Source organism: Adiantum capillus-veneris, chromosome 15, assembly GCF_014529385.1.
Source record: "Adiantum capillus-veneris isolate H3 chromosome 15, ASM1452938v2, whole genome shotgun sequence".
In the NCBI taxonomy this organism is placed as follows: domain Eukaryota; kingdom Viridiplantae; phylum Streptophyta; class Polypodiopsida; order Polypodiales; family Pteridaceae; genus Adiantum; species Adiantum capillus-veneris.
Genome location: NC_140945.1, coordinates 60994258 through 61020761, shown reverse-complemented (window position 1 = coordinate 61020761; position 26504 = coordinate 60994258). Strand labels below are relative to the sequence as shown.

General features: G+C 43.6%; 1 protein-coding gene across 2 annotated transcripts in view; it reads right to left on the bottom strand.

The window, feature by feature from the left end:
- Nucleotides 1-3181: 3181 nt before the first annotated feature.
- HDA08 (histone deacetylase 8) overlaps nucleotides 3182-26504 on the bottom strand; it is a 72790-nt gene continuing 49467 nt past the window's right edge. Inside the window, exons 2-4 of one of the 2 annotated variants that reach the window (XM_086482591.1) lie at nucleotides 4400-4980; nucleotides 3820-4107; nucleotides 3182-3732 (exon numbers count right to left, since the gene is read on the bottom strand). In XM_086482591.1, coding sequence (XP_086338717.1) covers nucleotides 3721-3732; nucleotides 3820-4107; nucleotides 4400-4980 — 881 coding nt within the window. In that variant the 3' untranslated portion in view covers nucleotides 3182-3720. Of the gene's footprint in view, nucleotides 4108-4399; nucleotides 4981-26504 lie in introns of both variants that reach the window. The other variant, XM_086482590.1, reaches the window with a different exon arrangement.

Here is a 26504-nt window from a genome sequence, read left to right as displayed (position 1 = left end):
AATGGTAGCATTCAATGTTTTTCCTTCGCACTTGCTATGCGATGGAAAAGCCTGATCATCGCCATGGAGGGACTCCAATGTAGGACCCTTGCTTGACATCGTAGAGAACCATACAAAGGTTTCTTTCGCTAGGCTAGAGATGAAAGCAAACCTTACCACTTAGGTGGACCATGTTTTGGAAAACCTCACTCATTGACAAACTATCACCACATATCCAAAATATAGGGATGTTTGGAAATTGTTGTAGAGATGCCTTCTTTTAGAGACCATTAAAGTTATTGATATGAAAATCCTAGGCCATTCACGCTTATTGGATAGAATGTATGAAGAGCCGACACTACATGGTGACAGGGAGATCGTGCAGCAAAAGAAGAGAGGGACAAGCAATGTCGTTAGTTCCCATCGCCCAAAATATGTAATGGAAAGAAAACAGCATGAACTTCAAGGTCATCCACGACAAATTAGATTTGAAACTATGGACTCAAGTAGTAGTAAAGAAAGAGATTGTTTACCCGAAAATGAGCATTTGACATGCAATGCAGTCAGCTCAATGTACACAGATGAAGCTGAAGTTCCCCACGAATAATGGGCCTTACGCAAGATGCCTACTCATTGTGTTAAAATATGCTTTGGTGTTGTGAGCTAGAAAAATTTGTGACAACACTTCTAAAAGTCATGCCACATGTTTGTCTGTACCATTCTTTTGGTCAAAAAAATCCTACAAAGACAAAACCATAGTGAAATGGCTACGGTTCTGCAATCATGATCTGGAACACAAAAAAGCTATATAAAAACAAGTGGAGGCATACGTTGCCCCTATATTATGGCCTATTGCAAAGGGGACCTTACAATGGTGGGGTTTCAAGTTGCCAGTAATGCTACACCAGATTACAAGGAAAAAAAGGGTTCTATTGCAACATGAAAAAGGAGGTTCAAGTAGTAGATGACGAAAGTGGCGACACGGTATTTCCAAAGAAGCACAAAAAGGGATTGAGGCAACTGTTGAGATGGATGCACCTTCCTAAAGGAAATCCTTATGATTTCTAAACAACATGTCATGTTCCGTATACTCATTGCAAATTGTTATGATGTCCACATCAAAGGAGAGCCAAATTGCACACGTCTAGATTTCCAAAAAAATATGGTAGCCCAAACATCATTCGTTGCTTGTAAGCACATGTATTACGTGTGTGTGCACACTGAGCTATAGCCCAAAGAACACATGGTAATCCATCAACCTACACTAACCCCTATGGATGTTACCTTCATACTTAGCCAACCTCGTATTGCCCCCCCTATTTTGTGAACCCGTGGCCTCAAGTTTCTTATCATACAATGTAGATTTAGTGTGGTTTATATGTTGAACAGTGTAGCAAGAATGTTTTGTGTTTTTCTTGTTCATGGCATTTAATGCACTGACAATATCCTCGTCCATTCACATACTACAAGCAGTTGCTTTTGGTCCCATTGTTTCGAACAAGCATGGTTGCTATGCAAATAGGATTTCTTGTACTTCCTAGAATTTGACATGCTAGAAAACGGCTCACAAAAGCTCGAATGAGCCACTATATTTTAAAAGTGCACAAAAGTTAAATCTCATAAGAAAAATGCACTCATGAGTTTGTTGTTGAGCCCCAATGTAAGCGAGTGTCAGTCTTATCAACCCTATCGATCCAAGGTCAATTCACTAACTTAGCAATCATACTGATTTTGTAGATTCAATATAACCTTTGGTTTAACCTCATGAGCCAAACTTCTTTACGTACAAGCATCATTCTGGACGTCAAGTATGTTCAAGTGGAGAAATAGGCTTGAAGAGGATTTCCTTTAATATCCTATCGACAAATTTGTGGGTGAGCAACTTCGTCAGGTCATTTGGCAAATCACACCCACATCTAATGGGCATGATCTACCCACTAGATAAAGCATACCCACTTCTTATGGAGGTAGCATGTGCCATCTCCCAATCCTCTCACTTCATTGTTATTTTGATCTTTAGAATGGCAATTCAAAGTTCTATAGGATCTTTAGCTAACCTAATAAATGGGGATCCTTGAATGTATCCACTAGTTGGGTTGGCTCTGTGATTTGATTGAAATTTTTTTTCAGAAAAACACAAGTGATGAAATTATGCAGTCAATAGTTACAACTAAGGCCTCAAAGGTCGGAAAAGTGATTTGATACTTTTGTACCATAGACAGCTCCCCGAAAGTTGTTCCCAAAACTTCCGTAGTTGAGCCTCCTCTTCACGGAGTTTCTCACCATTACCATCATTGTAACTAGCTAGAACATGGGAATATAACAAAGCACAGCCAACATCTTCAAAGAGCTCATACGCATCGCGAGCATGTGGTCAGCTATCAACTACTAATTGATAAGTTGCATCCGAGACCACCTTCTGCAGTTGCCTCAGGATTGCAAAGAAGGGCTCAAGGTAAATAGCTGACCACATGCTCATACTCATTGCAAGCATGTGGTCAGCTATCAACTACTAACTGATAAGTTGCACCCAAGACCACCTTGTGTGGTTGCCTAAGGATTGCAAAGAAGGGCTCAAGGTAAGAAAAAACCATAGTCTAGCATCAGGCTCTCCCATATTTGAGGGAAGAACAGCTTATATGAGGCCATGAGAGAGAGAAATCCAAAACTGACCACAGGGCAGTGGTAGCTATGCTAGTGAAAAGAAAAAATTAAGGGACCCAGAGTACAGAGGAATCGAGGGAAAGAGTAAGAAAGAACACTTACACTGGTCAAAATGGAGGTTAGTGACCGCAAACCAACCTTGAGATAGATGAAGGTTAGAGCTCTCCTACACAAAGGTGTTGCAAACCAAAGTGTCTAGTAGGAAATCCTTGGCTAGCCTAGTAGCTAACATAACAGGCCAAAAGTAGAGTTCACCGAGCTATTCATCATGAGGATTTAGTCAAATTATCTTTTCACCACCAAAAGATGAAGAGTAAGCTTTCTGTTAAACGTAAGTTATGCTCTTACGTATTCGCCAGTTTGCAAGATGAGTATGAAAACTCACACACAAAAAAGACCGAGAGACGATTACTAAAGAAACAGAATAAGATACACATTACATTAGCACAGTACACATAGTTTTTGCCTCTCATTGTTGTCCTCCATAATTCCACTGTGTTAGCATGTTTTTAATCCTCCAAGGTTTCTGGACCCTTCAAAAACAACATTCCCATTTTCAATTGTCCATGAGTTATGAGAACTTTTTTGTTTCCCTGTATATACCGAGCGGGATTGACAACGTATTTAAACTAAACTTCCCTGATACAAAACGATTGAAATAACTCCCCTGATACAAACAATTGAAATTGCTCCAGCAAAGAAGCTGATTAATGGGCGAAGCTAGAGCAGCTAATGAAAACATTAACGTGCTTATGTGTAAAGGTAGGATTCAATGCCTACCTGAATCACCAGTAAGGGTGAGGTGAAACAAATGTAGTCCACATTGATCACATTTTTCATGGCTAGACCACCAAATAACTTGTTCTTTCTCTTCCCTGGAATGGCATCTCAGAGGTTTCTAAAACATTTGTCCAAAGCAAGCGTGCTGCAATTCTGATGCCCTTGATTTGGCCCTGCATCTTCTGGTTGAAAACAATCAAATGGGCTCACCCTAGAATTGAGCGGCAATGGCCGTTTCACCACTGCAGAGTATGCCAAGGTAATTTTTGATGGAATATTCCCAGCTTCAGCAACATTTTACAACTTGACCTGCAGCACTCATGGCAATTGAGACTTCAATTTAGAATTCTGGTAAGCAGAGAACAGCATAGCTCTCAATTAATCACCATTCATTACATCAAGGCAAGCTGTGATCCACTCTTTTTTGACCTGTGCTACAGCAACAACAGCCAAGTTTTCATCTTCTGGGTAGTATGCTATTGGGTCGGACAGAGTAGGCGTAGGAAGATGTAAAACACCCTCTATAGTTGCATGCAGACAATAGGCTGAATATGTTATATGATATCCACCCTCTTGTACAAGCAGCACTCGACCATCACTATACAACTCTGCCTGATCACGAACAAGTTGCCCCAGTCGACAATACCCTGCCATTGTTAGGCATTGTCTTCCATTTGGATCAAACTGTTCACATGAATCAACAAAAAAACCACATTACGTAAGTATTTATCAAACAATATCTTCAATTTGACACCAATATTTGCATGGCAAGCAAGCCTAACAGCCTGCCAGCATTGTATTCCTGACATTGATCGAAAACTCAGTTCTGTATTTATTGAAATCTATGATAGAAATAGAAACTAAAAATCCCAACACAAAACCCCTTTGAAACAATGACAAAGAAAAATCAAGTTTTTGAACATTCTAGCCCACAGAAAAACATCAAAGCAAGTTTAAGAGACAAGCTTGAACGTACTGCACTTGAATCCTGACCAACAACCATCACTATGATCTCTGGTCTGAATTTAGCCACAACAGGAATAGCCATTTCTTGCATTGCATATTCATAGCCTTTGTCTCCGCACCCGTTTGGCAAAGGAATGTTCAGATTGAAACCTGCTCCTTTCCCTTTTCCAACCTCATTGGGCAATCCAGTTTGAGGATGTGAGGGTCCCCAAGAGCCATGATTCATGTGCAAAGATATGGTCAAAACGTCATCTCTGTCATAGAAGCCCTCTGCCGTTCCATTTCCGTAATGCACATCAATATCTACAACTGCTACTCTCTTGATGCCAGATGCTATGGCAAGCTGGACAGCAAGCCCTGCATTATTGAGAAAGCAATATCCATCAGCCTGGGTAGGCTGGGCATGATGTCCAGGCGGACGTATAAGGGCATATGCTAGCCGGTTCCGTCCTTCAAGGATGCTTTTCATGGCCTCAAGTGTAGTGCCAGCAGCAAGAAGAGCTGCATTCAATGACCCTTGAACCAATTTAGTCCCCGTGCTGAACACTCTACCTCCGTGCGCATCTGCATCCAGCAACTCCTGAATGTAGTCTGCAAATACAATGCAGAAACTCCCATGATTCAACACAGAATACAATTACAATCAAAGGGAAATATTAACTTGCAATGTAAACTGCGGCCTGGAACTTGTAACAAGCTCCTAATACCGTTCTTGACCCAAGGCCGAAACACTGCTCAGACACACCGAAACGCGTTTTATGGTGACCGTGCTGCTGACACACATGAAGGGCTCCGAACACACAAAATAGATTTGAAGGAATTCTAAAGAGTATGAACCTTGGGAAAAACAATTTTATATTCTCCTAAGTAGGACCTCCGAGTGTGTTTACCCCTGACCCAATCAGTATCAATATAGCTAATAATGGTATCATCTCCAACATAATTGCACTATGATCGATAGTGCCATGACTATAACCAAGTACTCTCAATGCTGTTTGCCAAAGAGAGTGAAGAAAATTGGTGTGGACACGTATTGACCAAATAAAGTAGAAAGACAAAAAGCTGCTGATACTTATGTAGGAGATATCATCATTCTTGGCCAACATGATATTAGGATCCATAGGACAAGAAAGAGAAGCACAATGTTCCATTGCATGCTTCTCACGTATCTTAATCATGAGATAGAAACATGTCAATAGGGAATCGACATACTTTCAAGCCTACTTCTGACATGGCAAACTTGATTCTAACACTACTTTGATAGTGTTAGCAATCACCTTGCCACCCTACATAGGATGTGTTCAAGTTTAGGTCTGCACCCCACTCTCGGTGGTTCAGGCATTTCCTTCTTTAGTACCCTTTTTCCAATTCTTTCTCATGACTTGTGATTCATAAAGGGGATGTTGCATGCACCTGGGCTCTACGTGCCACATGGACATGCTATGTCTAAACCTCCTCCTAGGGCCAAACTATGTCCAAAGAGTTTGATGGGTTTCATACCAACATGTTGAATTGTAAAGAAGCACTCTGCTGTACAGGGCACTTACAGCTTGTAGTTGCTTTAGAAAAAGGCAGAAGGCCTATAAATAAGAGGCAAGGCCTCAATTATTTTAGGCAGCTAAGCATCAACTGTCACGTGACACATCCCAATCCTATGTGTCCGTGGAAAAGCTACACCACAGCAGGGTTCAATCAGTTCAGTCAAGTCTAGATTAGCTGTGATCTGGCACTTTTGTGAGTCTATTCGTAGACCGTGCATGTCCAATCACTTAGCATAGACGCATATCCTCCGGTTGCGCACAGCATGATCATCGGAATTCCCATCAGAATCCATTAGCATCAGTTAGGGGAATTTTCCAGTGCATTTAGCCTATTTTCCTATTTTTGGTTATTTTCACTTATTATTTTTAAGTGACTTTCCAACAAAAGTAGGTAGGGCAATTTTGCTAAGTTAATATATAAGCAAACCCAAGTTAGCACTTTCTGGCAGAAGAGGCAGCAAGAGCTTCCCGCTCAACAGGCAACTTCTCAGCAGTACCCCCTCAGACCATCTAGCGTTTTTTGCATCTCCACCCCAGCCCTGGCGTTTTCCTTCCACAGCAAGCCTTCGCCATCAACATCAGTACCCTAGCGACTGCAGGTTCTCATTGTTGCCAGCAGATCCAACTTTGCTAGCGTTTTTCCCAGATCAGCCTTAGCGTTTTGCTAGCATTTTTGCTCTGCTGCAGCGCTTTGTTTTCAGCCTTCATCTACAGCAGATACACAGCGATTTCAGCCTATGACACCGTAGCAGATCAGCACCCAATCGGTTGCAGAAGTCCCCCCAACTTTAGCCATAAAAACGCAGCCAAAACAGTCATTTTCAGCCACCGAAACAGTATCGAAATTCAGCAATTAGAAGATCCCAGATTTCAGCCATCAAGTCGTCGTCGTCACCACCGTCGTCGTCATCGGCATAGTCCAAGCTGCATCAATCCATTGCATTCGCATTGTACACCTTTGTGCAATCAAAGTAGACCACTCTCGCCGACGAGAGTGGGGCCTTCGGAGGAGGGTTTTACAACCTCTCGGGTATCGTATCTCTTCTCTCTCCTTCTCTCAGTCTCATTCACTTGCACGCACAATATCCACTCACTTTGTTCGTGATCATAGCACTCTCCATAAGACGGAAAGCTCTCTCTTTCCCTAAGAACTAAAAGGAACCTTGAGCAATAAAGATCACTAATCTTGAGAAAATACAACATTCATTCCGCTGCACATAACATTGGTATCAGAGCTTTGGAAGTGTTCTGCATTACTCAAGGACAGAACCACAAGAACCACAAGAATTTTTTTTGTTTGTTGTGATCGCACGAACCCAAGTTTACTTGGGCGTGGCGATTCCTAATCGTGTTTTGTTGAAGAGTGACAGGAATCCCAAGAAAGAAGGGCTTGTCCAACCTCCCCTTGTATCTCTTTTCACTCATTGAGAGCGGACCATGCACTTAGCGGCCGGCCAATCAACGTGAGGGGGGAAAAAGCAACCTTGGTGTGAGCGCAAGGCCGCCAAGGGGGGCGCCCACAGAAAAGGGTAGAACTCGGGTGAAGAGAAGATCCTTCTCCACCATGATTTGCAAGCGAAAGAAAACCTCAATAACCTCAAGATCCTCAAGAACCCAAGAACCAAGACCCTCAAGAACCCAAGTTCCTCGCAAGCTTAAGACCCCAAGATCATAGTGCATGGTCGTCACCCGAAGCGGCATGGATACTTCGCATTCAGGTGATGAGCATGAGAGAGGCGACGAAGGATTCTCCCCACCCGGAGATTTTTCCAACCCTCCCCCTTCGCCATCTACGCCAAACCCTATGGAGGCAATGGTCAAGCAGATGATGGCCATGATGGATAGACAGGAAGACAAGCGCCTTGCTTTAGAACGCGAGCGCCTTGCTTAGGAGCGTGAGCGCATTGCTCTTGCCGCAAAACAAGAAGAAAATCGCCTTGCTCAGGACCGTGAGCGTGACGACAGAATTGCAAGAATGGCCGCAGATCAAGCAGCCAAGGACCGCGAGCGCGACGAAAGAAACGTAAGATTTGCCGCACAACAAGAAGAAAATCGACTTGCTCTCGAACGCGAGCGCGCTAAACGAAATGAACGAAAAGCAGAAAAGGAGGCCGAGCCTGAAGCTCAAAGGGAGCTTCGCAATCAAGAATTTATTGCCCAAATCCTAGCCTCGAAGACCGAACCACCCAAAGATCGTGAGAGTTCGTCAAGTGGCGCAAGCCACGATGCGGATTCACACAATCCAGTCACAGAGAAGTTGACTTTCAGTAAGTATGACGGTAAGATGGATGCTACTGTTATTCATTCTTGGTTTCATCAATTTAATGCTTATTTTGCAACAACTAAGAAAACAGGCAATAGCAAAGTTTTGACAGCAGCTATGTACCTTGCCGGTGATGCCATAAATTGGTACCAGGCATGGCAAGAGGCACAGCTAGCCGCGCACCTAGAGGCAGCCGACGATCTCACGCCCCTGTCTTTTAGTTGGGTTGATTTCCAAGACAAGCTCAAGGCGCGGTTTATGCACCTCGGTACCTTGCATGATTGAAGGACGATTGGCGAGCTCTCAAGCAAAACAGTATGTCAATTATGTCTTTCTCTAATCGTGTTTTGCAGCTTGGCACTCAATTACGCAAATCGGATACGAAGCGCAAGGAGGCATTTCTTTACGGATTGGACAAGTATATCAAGTATGATGTGGAGGTACTCGATCCAATAGATCTCAACAAAGCGGTAGCAATTGCTCTCGCCCACGAGATGAAGCACAACAAAGGAAAGCCTAAGGAGAACAAGACTTCCACAAGTACCTCGCAGACTTCGCAGACTACTCAGAACGGTAAGAACGGTAAGAATGGTAAGAACGATAACTCTTCTAACCAATCTTCCAACATTATCTCAACAAAGAATTCTTCCAATGAATCTAAGGGTAAGGCTAACACAATTGCTAAACCTAAGCTTACTCCAGATGAAAAGGTAGCACAAGGAATTGTAGGAGGTTACATCACGTCGGAAGAACAAAGCACTTATTCTAAGGAAGGTCGTTGTTTTCATTGTCACATTAAGGGTCACATAAAACGAACATGTCCTAAGGTTGAATCGAATGAATCTAAAGAGCCCACAGCACCCACTACATCTGTCAATGCAATGAATGATAACACGATTGTGCCCAAAGTTTCTCAGGACCCTCCCATTGATGATTCACTCATTAAACGTTATGGTCATACGTCGAGGCACCGTTTTGTCATATTGTTTGGCCCAGGTAGTATGCATGATGTGATCAGCCTCTCTCTTGTTGAGAGAGCCCGCCTCGAACTTAGTCCGAGATCTCCTATCGAGGTCTCTGGCTTTCGTCCTGGTATGGACGCTCTCATCACGAAGGAGTGCCTTGATGTGTTGTTTGCAATTCAACAGACTGCCTTCACTAGAAGATTTGTTGTTTCTCCTCTCTCAGGATGTGATATGATTTTAGGCATGAAATGGTTTCGTGAAATAAACCCTCTCGTTGATTGGGAGGCTAGCACTTTAACTCTCAATGCCAAAAGTGATTCTCCTACTGTCTTTCATGGAGTGGATACTTCTCCTTCTCCATCTCTCATTGCTAATATACAAAACAAGGTTGAAAGGATTCGAGATAAGGAGACTTTCTCAGTCTCTTTTTCTCCACAGCATGACACACAGAACTTACATGAGTATGAGAAGCATGATGATTTGAAGGATAATGATTTGCATGATGATTTGGATGCTAAAGACAAGTATGATGAATTGCATGAACAAGATGTGATTGTTCACAAGGAAGATGTGTTAGTTGATGCTTTTTCTAGCGACGCTAACCTCATTGTAGATTCGATCAATCACCACGAATCGATCTTGGCTTTCGAGTCGAGGTCCACAGATCCCCCACAAGAAGATTCGATAGATCCCGAAGAACCGATCTTGGCTCTTGAGCCTTGCTCCAAGGAACCCTCACAGGAAGTATTATGTGTTCACATGCTTGATACGCACGCATTCTTCGAGTGTTTCATTCGTGAAGGTTTCCTGTATTTTAGTCAGCATCATTATGTGATCCCTTTTACTAGGCATGACATATTGTATGTTGAGCACGTTTCTCTCATGGATGAGCACGAATGTATGCGGATTGTTCATGAAAAGATGAAAAGTTTGTATGTCAGAAAGTCACATTCCATGTCTCTTCCTTGGCATGACAGTTTCCGAAAGAGCACATGATTGTATGAGCACCAAGCATGGGCATTTCCATTGTGATTTGCCACAGTTGATTGATTTTGATCAAACAGGAAAGATTCGATCGCATTGTTTGCATGTGTTTGATGAACGGGTGGTCACTCCGTCTATTTGTTCATCTACATTGCATGCACAGTCTTTAGAGATGACAAGAATTTTTTCCTTCACTTTACATGGAATGGGTATGTTCATGGTTTTGTGTTGGAGATGGTTTCAGGAATTTTCAGCCATGTAGATTCTTGAAGATGAAAGAAGCAGGACTCTACACGAAGTAGAAGCAAGAAAGGAGATTCAGAAGATTTTGTGTCGCTTTCGACGCGGCCCAAAGAAGCAAGCGTTGCAGACCTTTATGAAGTTCAAGTACCGCGCGACCCACACAGCAGAGTGGGCCGGTAAAGAGTCCCTTCCAAGATTCCAGATGCTGTTGGCGATCTCCCTCGACGCCATACAGTTCGGTACCAATACCTCACTTTGAAAAGGAGGGGATGTCACGTGACACATCCCAACCCTATGTATCCGTGGACAAGCTACACCACAGCAGGGTTCACTCAGTTCAGTCAAGTCTAGATTAGCAGTGATTTGGCACTTTTGTGAATCTATTCGTAGACCCTACATGTCCAGTCACTTAGCATAGATGCATATCCTCCGCTTGCACACAGCATGATCATCGGAATTCCCATCAGAATCCATAGCATTAGTTAGGGGAATTTTCCAGTGCATTTAGCCTATTTTCCTATTTTTGGTTATTTTCACTTATTATTTTTAAGTGACTTTCCAACAAAAGTAGGTAGGGCAATTTTGCTAAGTTAATATATAAGCAAACCCAAGTTAGCACTTTCTGGCAGAAGAGGCAACAGGAGCTTCCCGCTCAACAGGCAACTTCTCAGCAGTACCCCCTCAGACCATCTAGCGTTTTTGCATCTTCACCCCATCCCTGGCGTGTTTTGCATCTCCACCCCAGCCCTGGCATTTTCCTTCCACAGCAGGCTTCGTCATCAACATCAGCACCCTAGCGACTGCAAGTTCTCATTGTCACCAGCAGATCCAACTTTGCTAGCGTTTTTCCCACAGCAGCCCTAGCGTTTTGCTAGCATTTTTGCTATGCTGCAGCGCTTTGTTTTCAGCCTTCATCTACAGCAGATACACAGCGATTTCAGCCTATGACACTGTAGCAGATCAGCACCCAATCGGTTGCAGAAGTCCCCCCAACTTTAGCCATAAAAACGCAGCCAAAACAGTCATTTTCAGCCACCGAAACAGTCCCGAAATTCAGCAATTAGAAGATCCCAGATTTCAGCCATCAAGTCGTCGTCGTCATCAGCATAGTCCAAGTTGCATCAGTCCATTGCATTCGCATTGTACACCTTTGTGCAATCAAAGTAGACCACTCTCGCCAACGAGAGTGGGGCCTTCGGAGGAGGGTTTTACAACCTCTCGGGTGTCATATCTCTTCTCTCTCCTTCTCTCAGTCTCATTCACTTGCACGCACAATATCCACTCACTTTGTTCGTGATCATAGCACTCTCCATAAGACGGAAATCTCTCTCTTTCCCTAAGAACTAAAAGGAACCTGGAGCAGTAAAGATCACTAATCTTGAGAAAATACAACATTCATTCCACTGCACATAACATCAACCCACACATTTACATGGGTAGCAGAGTAGCCCAGAGCCATCTCAAAGCTCACCCACTGGTAAAACATGGTGGGTTTTCGGCCGGAAAAGATAGAAACATATGGACAAGTCTGATGTAGGAAAAGCATACGGGCAGGCAACAATGTACTGCAAGATTTTTTAATGTGGGTTGATCTTTGGTGCTGGGAAACCTTGGGGATAAAGTTTTGAAAGCAATCGATTATTGTGGCTTTTTCGTAAAAGCTTTTTATTGTGCCTGTAAAAAAAACTAAATAAGAGGCAAGGCCTGGATTGTAAAAACAAATTAGTGTGTGGTCACAGAACAGTTGTGAATGCTCTATTGATAATTAATAAAGAAATACCACAAGGGGCACTCCATTTAAGGGTCAAAACTCTTCATGTCCACTACAAAGTGCAAGCAAGATCTTTCCATTTCAATTCAAGTATTTTAGTTACAATTCTACGTCTTCGAGTGGATCATTGGTCCAGTGGGTGATTCTAGTGGCGTTAGAGAATCAGTCTTCGTATTCTCACAAGAAGAATGATCACTTCCAATGGAGGCTAACACTCACCCCACCCCGACTTTGGCAGAGGCAACCAAGGGAACTTGACGGAAACCTCCTACTTCCGAGACTCTCATAATGATTCCCTTTGATTGTGAATATTTTGGTGAGCTTTGTTCAAGGATTGCATATGATTATTACTTCTAAGCTGTATGCACCTTATGTGGAAGGTAAAGGTTTCCACAATCTTTATGAGATTTTGGAATTACTTTACCTTGGTCGATAATTTCTTCTAAGCCTCAATCATCTGTTGTGACATCTCTCCCCCATGTTCCTCTTAAACCACCAATGTTTATGGGATCTTTGCCTCCTCACATGCCCTATTATACAATTCCAGCCCAGAATTTTATTGTCCTCCAGTTTCTACTCCTCTTACTCCTCCTCCAGTCTTATTTGATTGGAGGTGTTTTCTGTACAATGGCCAACGAGAATCCTACTTTGTAGATCCTTCTTAACTCTTCGGTTTCTTCTTCTTTACCATCACCATTCCCACCACCACCTTAACCCTCGTATCCTCCTATACCAAGACCTTAATCAATGTATCTGTGCTATTTTCCCTATTATCCTTCCTCATGTTTCCAAGTCCCAAACCATTCAAAGATGGTGGTTCTACGGTGAACTTTTACACATTCAGTGGAGTTCACAATAGACCAAAATCTTTACAATTTCTCCAAGAATTCGAGATTGTCTTTAATAATGAGAATTATACAAAAGACTGCAAGCTTGCTAGAGTCACCAGATTTCTTAAAGGCCCTAACTACGAGCCCTTGGGGTATTTTTTTATATTATTGATCTTCACATATACAACTGCCAGTGCGAGTCTGCTCCAACCGGATGACTAGAACTCACACAAGGCTTCTCTTCTATAGGCCCTTTGCCTTGCTTTTACAAGAGCTAAAAGCTCCGAAATCAATTGTTATTCAAAAGCTGGCACTCGTCAAATGCTTTGAAACTGGCTCCCAAAAGCTCCAAGTTCACAATGTAACACCATCACCCATCCATACAAGTGCCACCTTACCTCCTAGAAAACATGTCGTGAATCGCACTAGATTTTCCACCACATTTCTCGCTAGGCTCTGATTTGGGTCCACCTTCCGGGTCTAATTGAGCTCTTTCTTCCCACTTCCAATTGGGTCGGATGGCACGTCACCAAGTTGTGACATACCCCCTCCCTTTGAGAAAAGTAATCGCCCCCCATTACAACTAGAAAAAGCAAGGCAAACTGTAATGTGCAGAGGAAGTGATTGATGGTGAATGCCTCAAGATGAGTGCTCAGTCGTACTCAAGGTTCCTTATGCTTCATGAGAGAGTTTACTTCATGAGAGATGTACAGAGACTAGAGAGAAAACAGAGAATGATACTGTGAAAGAAGGTTTTGTGAGTGATAGAGAGGTATTTGCTTTAGATTGCATAAATGTTGATACAATGGTCCTAAATGCTAAGATGCTGACGGGATCTTGTTGCCGGTACTTGGATCTGCAAGTTTAAGGGCTGAAAATGCAAAGCGCTAGGGGTGTTGAATGGGATCTGCAACTACGACGAGGCTATGGGCTCATCTGTTGTCGCCGAGGTCAGCAATGGGCTGAAAACTGAAAAACGCTGCCTAATCTGAGGGCTGAATTTGAGAACGCTTGTTGATCTGCTGTCTTCGGCAGAAAACTGAAAATGCTAGTACTAATGGCTGGATCTGCGACAGTGCGACGAGGTTATGGCTGATAATTGAAAGCACTGGTGTTGATGGGCTGATCTGGTGCAAAAACGCCAAAGATGTTGAGGTACTGCAGGTACTTGCTACTGTACTAAAGGTACTTACTCATGCTTGAGAAGTGACTCCTAGGGTCATTTATACATTGGAGTAAAGCTAGGTCGAGCAGTGCCTGTTTGTTGAATGGACTATTTTCTTATTTTTTTGAGTAATTTCTTTTTATTGAACTTAGGATATTTAAATGTGTGCACTTGAACCGTAAGGTTAGGAACTGTAAATCTATTGGAATTATTAAAAGCCATCAAGAACGGACAACTCTAATGTGTCATATGATGGGTGACATTAAGCATCGCGAAGGGGTTGTACCACTAGTTCGATAGGAGAGACCGGGGAACGAATATTCTTGATGCGTCATGTGATGGGTGACGAGAGCATCAGAAAGGGAATATTCCATTGGTCTAGCAGGAAACCCGAACTGGAAAAAGGAATATGTGTAAAAACGCAAGCACAAGAATAAAGATGGGTTCTGAGAAGCTAATTCTAAAAAGCGGAATATTCTGAAGTGTTTTCGTGGAAGAGAAAATGCTTTCCCGCGAGAAATCTGTGTATGCATTGCATTGCATCCGGGGACGCCTGGAATGTGATTGTATAGCATCAAATTTCAACTCACTAAGTTTCATTGAGTTTTGTCCAGGTTCGCATTTTTTTTAAAGTGACCGGCCGCCCACTTAATAAGTGGATACTCCACTTAAAAATAAGCCAAACCTCAATCAAAAAAGGCCATCGCTAAATTCATACGGCTGAGAATAAACAGCAACAATCTCTCTTCCTTGCGCTAAAAACTCAACCGCCTGTCACAAACTGTTGACGTATCAAAGCCCTGAAGAATGGAGCCAAGTTACAGATGTCGGCCGAGGGGCCTAAACCCTAAGAAGAACAAGTAACAGAAGAAGAAGTCCTAGCAACTTTTAGGGACCCCGTCCGATGGGGCCCCAAGTGACATAAAGAAAATAAAGCACGACCCACACAAACACACAAGGAAATTGCATAGAGTTTGATGGCGTGGCAGCTGTACGGAAAACCCTGATTTTTCACTGACTGATGATGTGGCAAGCTGTACGGAATTCCGCATTTTGCGTTGACTGCTAACGTGACAGCTGTACAGATTTCCATAAATTACGCTGGCAGCTTTTTGGCATTGCTTTTGGACCAGAAGCTTTTGAGTTTGAAGGCTTTTCATGTAAACTGCTTTTCATAGGCCAAGGGCCTTTAAATATGTGTTGAGGGCTCATTCTCTGGCATGGTTCCTAGAGAAGGTGCAGAGTCTGTAGTTTCGGCTTGTACTGTGTTGATGCAATATAAAGAAATACCAAAAGGGGCGCCAAGGTTTGGGGCCAATACTCTCTGGGGTGGAATTCCGCCACTCCGTGTCGAGTGTGGTCACTCTCTTTCAGTTCAGTTGTTATTTGAAGTGCTTAAAGTTGTTCAGTCTATTCTTTTCTATTAGCAAGTGGTGCCCGTCTTGTGACACCGCCAACCTCCTCCTCCTTCCAGCCCTACCTGGCTACCCCTATTCCAACCGGCTCCGCACCGGCTATTCCTGCCGGGTGCGAGCAGGGAGCCTATAAAAGCAGCCCACGCTCTCTCTCAGTCTTCCAGGTGGTGCCAGCGCTAGTAGCAAGAGTCCATCCGGCGAAGAATTTGCAAGCGATCAAGAGCAAGCCAATACACGGAGTTTGCTTTCCCGTACTCGGAGCAACAAGTATCCATTGTGAATTCGCCACATAAGAGTTGTTGTTTCGTGTTTGTGCTACTCCATCACGAAGAAGGAGCAACGAGGCCTCGGCCTATGCTCAAAGATTCAGAGAACAGAATCAGGAACGGTCTGTAGGGCTTCACGCTCTAGGAGCAAACAAATACAGAATTGAGAGCTCGTCTCTCAGGAATTTCCCACACGGGAAGGAATTGACCATCGAGTCTGAGAATTAGAACGGAGGAGTTACTTCGGTTCTTGTGCTTGTAAAAAGATTCTCCCTAATAAAGATTTTCTTTAAGGAGGGGGGACCAGCCCATCTTCTGATCCCAAATACTGTCAATCTTCTCCCTCATCTCTTTTGAGTTGAACGATGATTTATTTTCAGCTTGTTGATTATTCATGTGCGCTCCCATTTGTGACAGTGGTATTAGAGCTCGGATTCCTCTCTTTCTCTGCAAAGGAAAAAATTCCGAGAAGGAAAGGGAAAGAACAATGACGAACCACGGAAGAACCGCTAAAGACAACTTCAGCAAGTTCGAGTTCAACTCGCGCAATTACAACAGCTGCTGACACTGCCGACTGTCCAAAAGGCTTTGGAAGGAATCAAAACCCGCAAGGAACAGATGCCGATGGGTGTCAGGAAAAACCTATCGGCGGTAGCAAACAGTAGGAGGAAGATGCGCAAAGAGGTGTCGAAGTGCACAAGGGATCTCCGAATCGGGACAAACGGCCTTCCAAGAGCAAGGGCCAAGAAAAAGAACTTTCTCTGCTTAATGAGAGCAAGGATATCTCTATCTCTTCTCCATCATACTCTCTTCATTATACTACTACATCTACTTCTCATACAATATCTAAATCTTCTCCGAAGAAGAAAACTCCTACTACTACCCTACGTAATACTAAAGAGAAGCCCAAGTTCAAGAAGGATAACCACAAGCGTCACCGCAAGATGGGGATTTTCAAATCCGGTGACAAGGATGTCAAGTTTGACAACTATACGAGACAGAAAGACATCTCCAAGGCATTGTCTTTCATCAGGCAATTTGAGGTTGCTTTTGCCAATGGGAACTTCACGGAGAAATCCAGGTTGTGTCATGTTGGGATGCATCCCAAGGAGATAGCAAGCGACTGATGGTTAGCCAAGATCTGGAAGGTACACAAGCCTGAACATGGACTCAATTCAAAACTGAATCTTATGAACAATTTCTTCCGCCCGACTTCGAGAAGGACATTCAGAAGGAATGGGACTGACTCGCCCAGAAGGAACATGAGAAAGTCATGGCTTATGTTGACAAGTATTGGTCAGTTCTTCTGAAAGTTACGCCTTTCATGAAGATTTTCGATGAGGAAAAGATGCAGACGTTTGAAGCAGGCCTTCAAACCGCCGCATCGGAAGAGTATGAAGGTGTACCCCCACAACACCCTATAGCGGATGAGGGAGTCGGCAATCATCGCCGAGGATCTACATTCCACTAGTACCCCAAGACAGATGGAACATAGCACATACCTTGCAAGGCAAAGAGCGTTTTATGGTGACCATGGCGACCAAGGCAAAAAGCATCCCCCAGAGGACACGGATTAACCTAAGAAACCAGAGGGTACCGGCAAACGGTTCAAGTATCTCACGCGAAATCAAGTACAAACCTTCAAAGAGAAAGGAAGCTGCTTCTACTGTGATGAGAAAGGACACATGAAGACCGATTGCCCGGTTCGGTAGCAACAGCACGAACAAGCATCGTTGAAGAAGGAACAATCAAAGAACCTCTCTCTCTCTCGCTTCCGCACATGCACAGTCTCACAATAATATTTATCAATTACTCAATCAATCACGTACATGCATCAATGGCACAGACCACATGGCATGCATCACATGTATTTATCTTGAACAAGTCCCAGTTCAATCTCGAACACTCAGATGCTCCGTATGCACTAGAATCAATCAAATTTCTATCCAACAATCTCATCCTCATCAGAACTTTCAATATCCTGGAGTAGCAATATTAGCCATCACATCCAAATCTGATCGATCTCTGGCGAATGTCTTGATGCACTAAAACCACATACCCAGTTCATCTCATCCAAATTGAAACTGTGATACACTAGATTTATCCATACTAATCATCACATCCGGTTCTAACTCGAACTCCACGGATGTCTCTAATGAATTAGTACATCATCAAGATAGAATGCTTCAGTCATTCCATCCAATCATACTCAATCAAATAGTAAGACATTAATCAAAATGAGAGAGTAAATCATTCTTGTTACAAATTTCGTCAAAATACATAGTGACGACAAAATGTCGTCAGCTCAACATCCCTGAAAGGATAACAACTGATCAATAAAAAACACTATCAATCATTTGTGTTGATCTGTGACAAGAGAGTGGAGTAGCGCTCCTCTATGAAGTAGGCCCTGCACCAGACTCAATCGTCGAACCATCCTAAACTCTTGGTGCAAGGTAGAAGACAATCCAAAAGCCACAAGGTAAAGCTCTAATAATTGAGAAGTATCTTCCAAGTCGTCCTCCATCCATTTGGCATCCAAAACCGGATCACTCCGAAACTTGACCAAATATTTCCGGATTAGCTTTTCTTTTATGTTTACTTTCTTGTGTGCCAGTATCTGTTCATGTTGAAGGATTCCTATGTTCCTCAACTTCAAATTGCTCATCCACAATCATATCCTCTGGCACTTGTTCTTTAAAAGGACGTAGAAGACTCACATGAAAAGCATTGTGAATCTTCCAATGATCTAGCAGCTTCAATCTGAAAGCAACATCATTGATTTGCTCCCTAACCTGGAAAGGACCATAGTATTGCTCAGCTCTGGATAAAGCCTCTCTTCGCCCTTTTTCTTTCTGTGACGTGCTTTCTCAAACTTGAGTAGCACCAAATCATTCTCTCTAAGCTACATGTCTCTGCGATACTTATTCACTACCTTTTTGTGTTTTTCTTGAGACTTCTGCAAAACCTCCTTAATCTTGGAAAATGCGGTATGAAGATCCTCCACAAAGCGCTTTGCCTCAAATAACTTATTTTTCGTGCACAAGATAGGCGGCACTTTCTTGCCACCTTCAACAATCTCAAATGGGGCCTTCCCTGTCGATGTATAGACTGTGTTGTTTTAGACGAACAACACCAATGACAAATATCTGTCCCACAACGATTTGTGATCCGAAACATAACACTTTAACACATCAAGCACAACTGAATTTGTGATCTTTGATTCAAGGTGGAAAGGTACGTAGTGTACGGTACATAATCAGTACGTAAGGTACGTACTTCTGTATGGATCGGCCTTTAAGGTACGGGACCAGTACGTAACACTGAGAACTTGGTAGAACGGAGAGTCTCGCGAGAAGAACGCAGAGTCACGCGAGAGAACATGAAAGAGGGAACAGGAATACCTTGGAGAGAGTGGGCACAAACTCTGGAGTCTGCAGAAGCTGAGACTCGAGAGCTCTGAACTAATAAATTTGAAACGCACTGCGCAGATGTCTGCAAAACGCACGCAAGGCTGATTCGCGAGAAATCACTGATTTTTTATGCTTGAGACCCCTAAGGTAAGTGCCCCCTTATCTACTAACTCTCAGCGCTGTCCTACCTGTGAGTCGATTTTTCGCCAGGGAGTCGATTTTTTAAAAAGGTGAAAATTTGCCATACAGTACCTACCAGTACGTAAAAATTCGTACCGTACGGTTGTACCGTACGGATCCGTACAGTACGTACCGTACGGTTGTACCGTACGGATCCGTACAGTACGTACGTACGGATGCAACCTTGCAAGTTTGATTGCCCATCTATTTGAGGATGAAAAGAAGAAGAGAACTTCAATGTAGTCCCCAAATTCTCACTTAAAGCTCACCAAAACCAATTGGTCATCCTAGAAACTCTATCTAAAACAATAGAAGAAGGCATCCCATGGTACCTAAAGATATAAACAATGAGAAACTCTACTTTAATCGTCTTCTTTACAAGGATAAAATGAGCCTGCTTACTGAACCTGTCTACAATAGTCCATATGCCATCATGCCCACCCTATGTCTTTGGAAGATCAAAAATAAAGTAAATAGCAAAACTCTCCCATGGTCGATTTGGAATTGGCAAAGGTAGCAGTAGCATACTACTATCGCCTGTCATCCAACTCATCTCTGAAAATCGAGATCTGTAGCATACTACTGTCGCATGTCATCCAACTCATGATAAAAACTAGCAATGACTACAAAAATTTGCGGTTTGCCAGATAAAGCATCTGCAACCACATTCTTCTTCCCCTCTATATAAACAATTTGAATTTTGAAAATAAAAGAGAGACAAAAGATTTACCCATCTCATTTGTCTGTCAGATAGCTTCGATTGTGACAAGAAGTATCTCCAACTCTAATGATCAGTATGAACTGTAAATCAGCTCCAAGAAGGTAATGTTTTTTAGCAGATAATGTATGAATTACTACAAGAAATTCCTTCTGTGCAACTCTCTCAGCCTTAGAGAATAATCTGTTGTCATAGGCTATCACATGACCACGATTGAAACCGGCCCCGTAGGGCGGTAGACTTTGGCTTTCACCCGAAACTTACTTTAGACTTTAGGACAGAGAAACTTTGCAAATAAAACCTATAACTAGAATTAACAGTTTGAACACACAAGGCTTGGAAGCTAGAGCGCTCCAAGCAAACGCCGACAACTTGTTGGCCCCAAAGACTGGCGCCCCTTTCGGTATTTCTTTATTCTTATCAAGAAGGGAATAAGACCTACGATTTCCTACAAGCTGTCCCGCACAATCCGGGCTGAAAAAGACATGTTCTGGCCCGATTTCGGCAGCATAAATGTACTAGGAAACTTCACAGACAAAATCCCCACGCAATGAATGACTTTCCCGGCGCATACGGGCACTTTCCCAATTCTGGCGAGAATGTGCAGCACGCTGAATTCTCTGTTTTCTGCCCCGAAAATGCACCAGATCGCATGTACAACGGTCCCCTCATTTCCCTGGACCTCCTAGGGGTATTAGAGACCTATTAGGGCCGAAACCCTAAACCTGAAAATTTACACAGCAGGCTGTAATTTCCTGTTTTGAGCTCCGTTTCGCATGCCGATCGCATCCATAGCAAGCCCTCGAGCTCTCGCACATGTAGGGCTACTTGCCTTTGAATCAGACGAGATTTCTCGCGAGAAATCTCTCCAAATTCACATGTACCTGTGGGGGATTAGCAACTAGCTAATCCTGTACCTGTGCAAGAGGCTCTTGCCTACGGCAATCGCGCATGAACCCACACAACTGTACATATAGATGAAAAGCCCTCGCGCGGGGCATCACGTTTCTATATTCAAAGGGGGAGAGAGATGCACGAGAGTGGAATCATCGCGCTACATAAGACAAGGGAGAAGGCAAGCTTTCCATTAAAGCTATGAGACCTGCACCCACTACTCACCCACACTCTGTAGTAACTCTATGAGCCGAATTCAGCTCCTCTCTCAAAAATGGGCGCCCCCTCTTCCAGCTAGACTGGGAAACTACATGAGAAGCCGCCAAGTGTCCACTTAGCCTCTTTTGAATTAATTCCTAGTACCCACAGACTCATAAGTGTAGCGAGGGGGCCTAAGTGACTTTGAACTAAGCCTAGACATACTTTTACTACTCGAATTCCAGTGCCGGTCGGCCCACCAGCTCGTGGCTGCAAGGCCTTCCCATGGTCGTAACACATAGATACAAATGACTTAATGAGACCTTCATCCTTTTGTCATTTCCATCTATGATAGAAGTGAGCATAACTCCTTTAACACTTGAAGAGCGATGCACACTTCTATTGCACTGAATCCGTATGTACATTTGATGTGCTAGCTCCGTCATTACCCCTCTTTTGAGCACGTTGAGTTGGGGCATACGTAGGCAGTAACCCAAAGGCCTCAACGTAGAGCTGCAATACATTTGGTGATTTCAAAAGTTCACTCTCTTCCATCCACTTTGCATCCTTAGGTGGATAGTTCTTGAGCTTCCGCAAATAGCGTCGTGCAACTTTTCCCTTAACTTTTCTTTCCTTATGTGCCAAAATCTACTCAGGTACCAAGATCTCATCAAGTTCCTCAACTTTTGGCTGATCTTCATTTGGCATATCTTCTGGCACATCACCCACAAAGGGTCTTAGAAGACTCACGTGAAACGCATTATGAATCTTCCAAGTGTCAAGCAATTTGAATGTATACGCAACATCGTTGATCTTCTCAAGCACTTGAAAAGGCCCAGAGTAACACATACTGAGCTTAGGAAACAACCGTTCCTTGCCCTTCATCTCTTTAACCTTGCGTTTTCAAACCTCGATAGAATCCAATCACCAGGTGAAAACAACAGTTCATGTCGATGACGATCAGGAGCCCTTTTCTGCTTTGCCTGAGTCTTCTCCAAGGAAACTTTGATTATCTTATACATTTCATCCATATTCTCAGCTGCCTCAAAGATCTTGTCCTTTGCATGCAAAATGGGAGGAACCTTTTTGCCACCTTCAACAATCTTAAATAGTGCCTTGCGTGTGGACGAATGCACCGTATTGTTGTACGCATACTCAAGCATAGGCAAATATTGTTCCCACTTGCCCTTATTATCTGACATTTCAGCAGATCCAAGACGGTAGAATTAGCCTCTTCTAATTGTCCATCAGTTTGTGGATGAAACGAGGACGAGAACTTGAGCGTAGTGCCCATGTTCTCAAACAATCCTCTCCAAAACAAACTCGTCATGCACGGATCACGATCACCGACAATCAACTGTGGCATACCATGGTACTTAAACACACCCTTGTACATGAACAACCGTGCCATCTGATCAGATTTTATCTTCTTCCTGACAGGGAATGAAATGGGTCTGCTTGCTGAACCTGCAAATAATGGTCCATATACCATCATTCCATGTCGACGTTCTTGAAAGATCAAAGATAAAATCCATAGCAATGCTTTCCCATGGCTTATCCGGAATTGGCAGTGGCTGTAATAACCCTAGTGCCTTTTTGTTAAAGTTTTGGCATCTCAAGTGAACTGCCCAATGTGATCCCATTATTTAGTTTGGCTTTTAGGTATTTAGTTTACTTATTTGTCAAAGTCTTGGGTAGGGCAATTTACTGGGATTGCTATATAAGCAACCCCTTGCCTCCATTGTATACACATTCAGTTATTCATTGCCAAGGTTGATTGGTTCGGGAGACTCTCTCTCTCTCTCTCTCTCTCTCTCTCTCTCTCTCTCTCTCTCTCTCTCTCTCTCTCTCTCTCTCTCTCTACGCTTTCGCATCGTCGACTTTGACATGGTATCAAAGCTTGGTGTAGCTCGTGTGTGAAGAGCCTTGGCGTGACGAAGCTGCTCTAGGGAAGAGCTCGTTAAGGACAATGAAACCGGCCAGTAGGCGTTGGCTTTCACCCGAAATTCTTTACTTAAAACACACACGCAGAGCACTTTGCAAAGGAGACCTGTAACGGGAATTAACACTTGATCACACACACGGCTCGGAAGCTAGAATGCTCCGAGCAAACGCCGACAACCTGTAGGCCCCAAAATTGGCGCCCCTTTCGGTATTTCTTTATTCTTTAGGAGGGTAAATTACAAGGTAAGGTCCTGGGAATCCTTCACGTGCATCCACCTAGATACCATTTGATTTGGCCAAATTTCGGCAGCATAACAGCCCCAAAACTTGCGCGAAACCAATTCCCCTGATGGAACTCGCTTGCACTGGCGTATACCCTCTGATTCCTGTCCAAAAACAGTAAATTCAGCATGCTGTATTTACTGGTTTTTGCCCTGTTTTCAGCCCCAAACAGTCCCCTAACTGTCCTTTGCCAGTGGGGCACAATTCCCAATGATCCTGGCGTCCGTACGGCTGAAAAACAGTGAATTTACAGCGCATACACAGCGCTGATTTTGCACCTGTACGGTGAGGTTATGACCCTCACCAGTGCCTGCTTTGGAGCAGCAGTTAGCTACCCCTGTTCTTGCTCAAGGAGGCTCTTGCCTCAAGACAAAAGCATGAACCCACACAACTGTACATCAGTCAAATGAGTAGCCCTCTTGTGGGGCATCACATAACTGCACGTAGGGGAGAGAGAGAGCAGTGTGTAGTGTGCAGGGCATCACTACACACTGCAGAGCAGTGTGTAGTGTGCAGGGCATCACTACACACTGCAGAGCAGTGTGTAGTGTGCAGGGCATAACTGCACGTAGGGGAGAGAGAAAGCAGTGTGTAGTGTACAGGGCATCACTCCTAGCACCACACTGTACATGAGAGGGAAAGGAAGCACTCCATAGCTCTTAACCTGTGACAAAAGCTGAAATGAGGCCTCTCCCAGCATAAAATTCAGCGCCACTTCTTCTGCAAGAGGAAAGTGCATGAAAATTCGACACTTGGCGCATTTACAAGCATTTGCCCGTTTCGGGCTCGCCGCTTAAAAATATCCTGACCGGTTGCCCAGTTGACTTCGTGGCAGAGTTGTAAAATGTTCCCCTAGTCATACCAGAGGTAATGACGCGAACACATTTCACGGCCCAAAATAGCAGTTCCCTAAATTTTAGGAGATGCTTCCGTTGGGCTCCCACTGGTCTTCTGACCATCTATCCTCATTGGAGCCGCATCCAAAAGTGCAATGTGGCCCAACTGTCGGATACTTTTTGTTGGTAGTCCCACCTTGACTTTACGCCTTAATTGAGTTCACTTCCTAGTATCCACCAACTTGCTAAGTGCGACGGGGGGACCTATATGATCTTGCTCTGAGCCTAGACATCCTCTTACCATACGAATTCCAGTGCCGACCACTTCCCGTCTACGGGTGAATCTACCGTTCACATTGGCCATGCAATGTCCGACCGTTTGCTACTTCAACAAGAGGGTCTTAAACAAATAAAAAAAAACCCCATTGGAAAGAAACCAACAACCAAGGTTAGCAGTTGCCACATCTCTGTGACATGGTTAATAACTGCCACGTCCTCGTGACATACCCCCCTCTTGAAATCGCAAACGTCCTCGATTGCATACCATAAAGACACGCCACTGATGATCTTGTGCTATTAACACTCTTTTATCATCGCATGTATCCGCAAGAAAGGTCATAACATACATAGATACAAATGACTTAATGAGGCCTTCATACTTTTGCCATTTCCATCTATGGCACTGAATTCATATGTACATTTGATGTACTAGCTGTATCATTACCCCTCCTTTGCACACGTTGGGTTGGGGCATAAGTAGGCTATAACCCAAAGGCTTCAAGGTAGAGCTGCAATACATTTGGTGACTCTGACAGTTCATGCTCTTCCATCCACTTTGCATCCATAGGTGGATAGTTCTTGAACTTCACCAAATAACAACTTGCAACTTGTCCGTTAACTTTTTTGTCCTTATGTGCCAAAACTTGCTCAGGTACCAGGATCTCATCAAGTTCCTCAACTTCTGGCTGATCCTCAACTGGCATATCTTCTCGCACATCACCCACGAAGGGTCTTAGAAGACTCACGTGAAACGCATTATGAATCTTCCACGCATCAGGCAATTTCAGCCTGTAAGCCACGTCGCTGATCTTGTCAAGCACTTGAAAAGGCCCATAGTAACGCATGCTAAGCTTAGGAAACAGCCGTTCCTTGCCCTTCATCTTCTTTAACCTTGCCTTTTCGAACCTTAAGAGAACCCAATCACCAGGTGATAGTAGCAATTCACGACGGTGACGATCAGCAGCCTTTTTCTGTTTTGCCTAAGTCTTCTCCAAGGCAACTTTAATCTTCTTATACATCTCATCCATGTTCTCAACATATCGATGTGCCTCAAAGATCCTGTCCTTTGTGTGCAAAATGGGAGGAACCTTTTTGCCGCCTTCAACAATTTCAAAAGGTGCTTTGCCAGTAGACGAATGCACCGTATTATTGTACGCATACTCAAGCATAGGCAAATACTGTTCCCACTTGCCCTTATTATCAGACACATAGCATTTCAGCAGATCTAAGACAGTAGAATTGGCCTCTTCTGACTGTCCATCAATTTGTGGATGAAACGAAGACGAGAACTTGAGCGTAGTACCCATGTTCTCAAACAATCCTCTCCAGAACAAACTGGTCATGCGAGGATCACGATCACTGATAATCGATTGTGGCATACCATGGTACTTAAACACATTGTACATGAACAAGCGTGCCATCTGATCAGATTTTATCTCTTTCCTGACAAGGATAAAATGGGCTTGCTTGCTGAACCTGCAGATAATGGTCCATATACCATCATTCCTTGTTGGCGTCCTTGGAAGATCAAAGATAAAGTCCATAGCAATGCTTTCCCATGGCTTATCCGGAATCGGCAGTGGTTGTAACAACCCTGCTGCCTTTTGCCTGTCAAACTTGACCTTTTGGCAAACTATGCATGCTCGCACAAAGGCATCCACATCTCTCCTCAAGGTAGGCCAATAGAAGAACGTCTCTACCGCTTTAACTGTTGCATCTATGCCACGATGCCCTGCATACGGTGGGACATGACTCTCTTCCATGACCTTATGTCGCAGTGGCCTAGTGACACAAAGTCTGCCATGCATCATCATAAAACCATCTCTGAGGAGGTAGTGCTCGTGATGTTGCCCCTCTTGTAACTGTTCAAAGATCCTTGCAAAATCTTCATCAGCAGTATACTGTTCCTTCATGTCATCTAACTCATG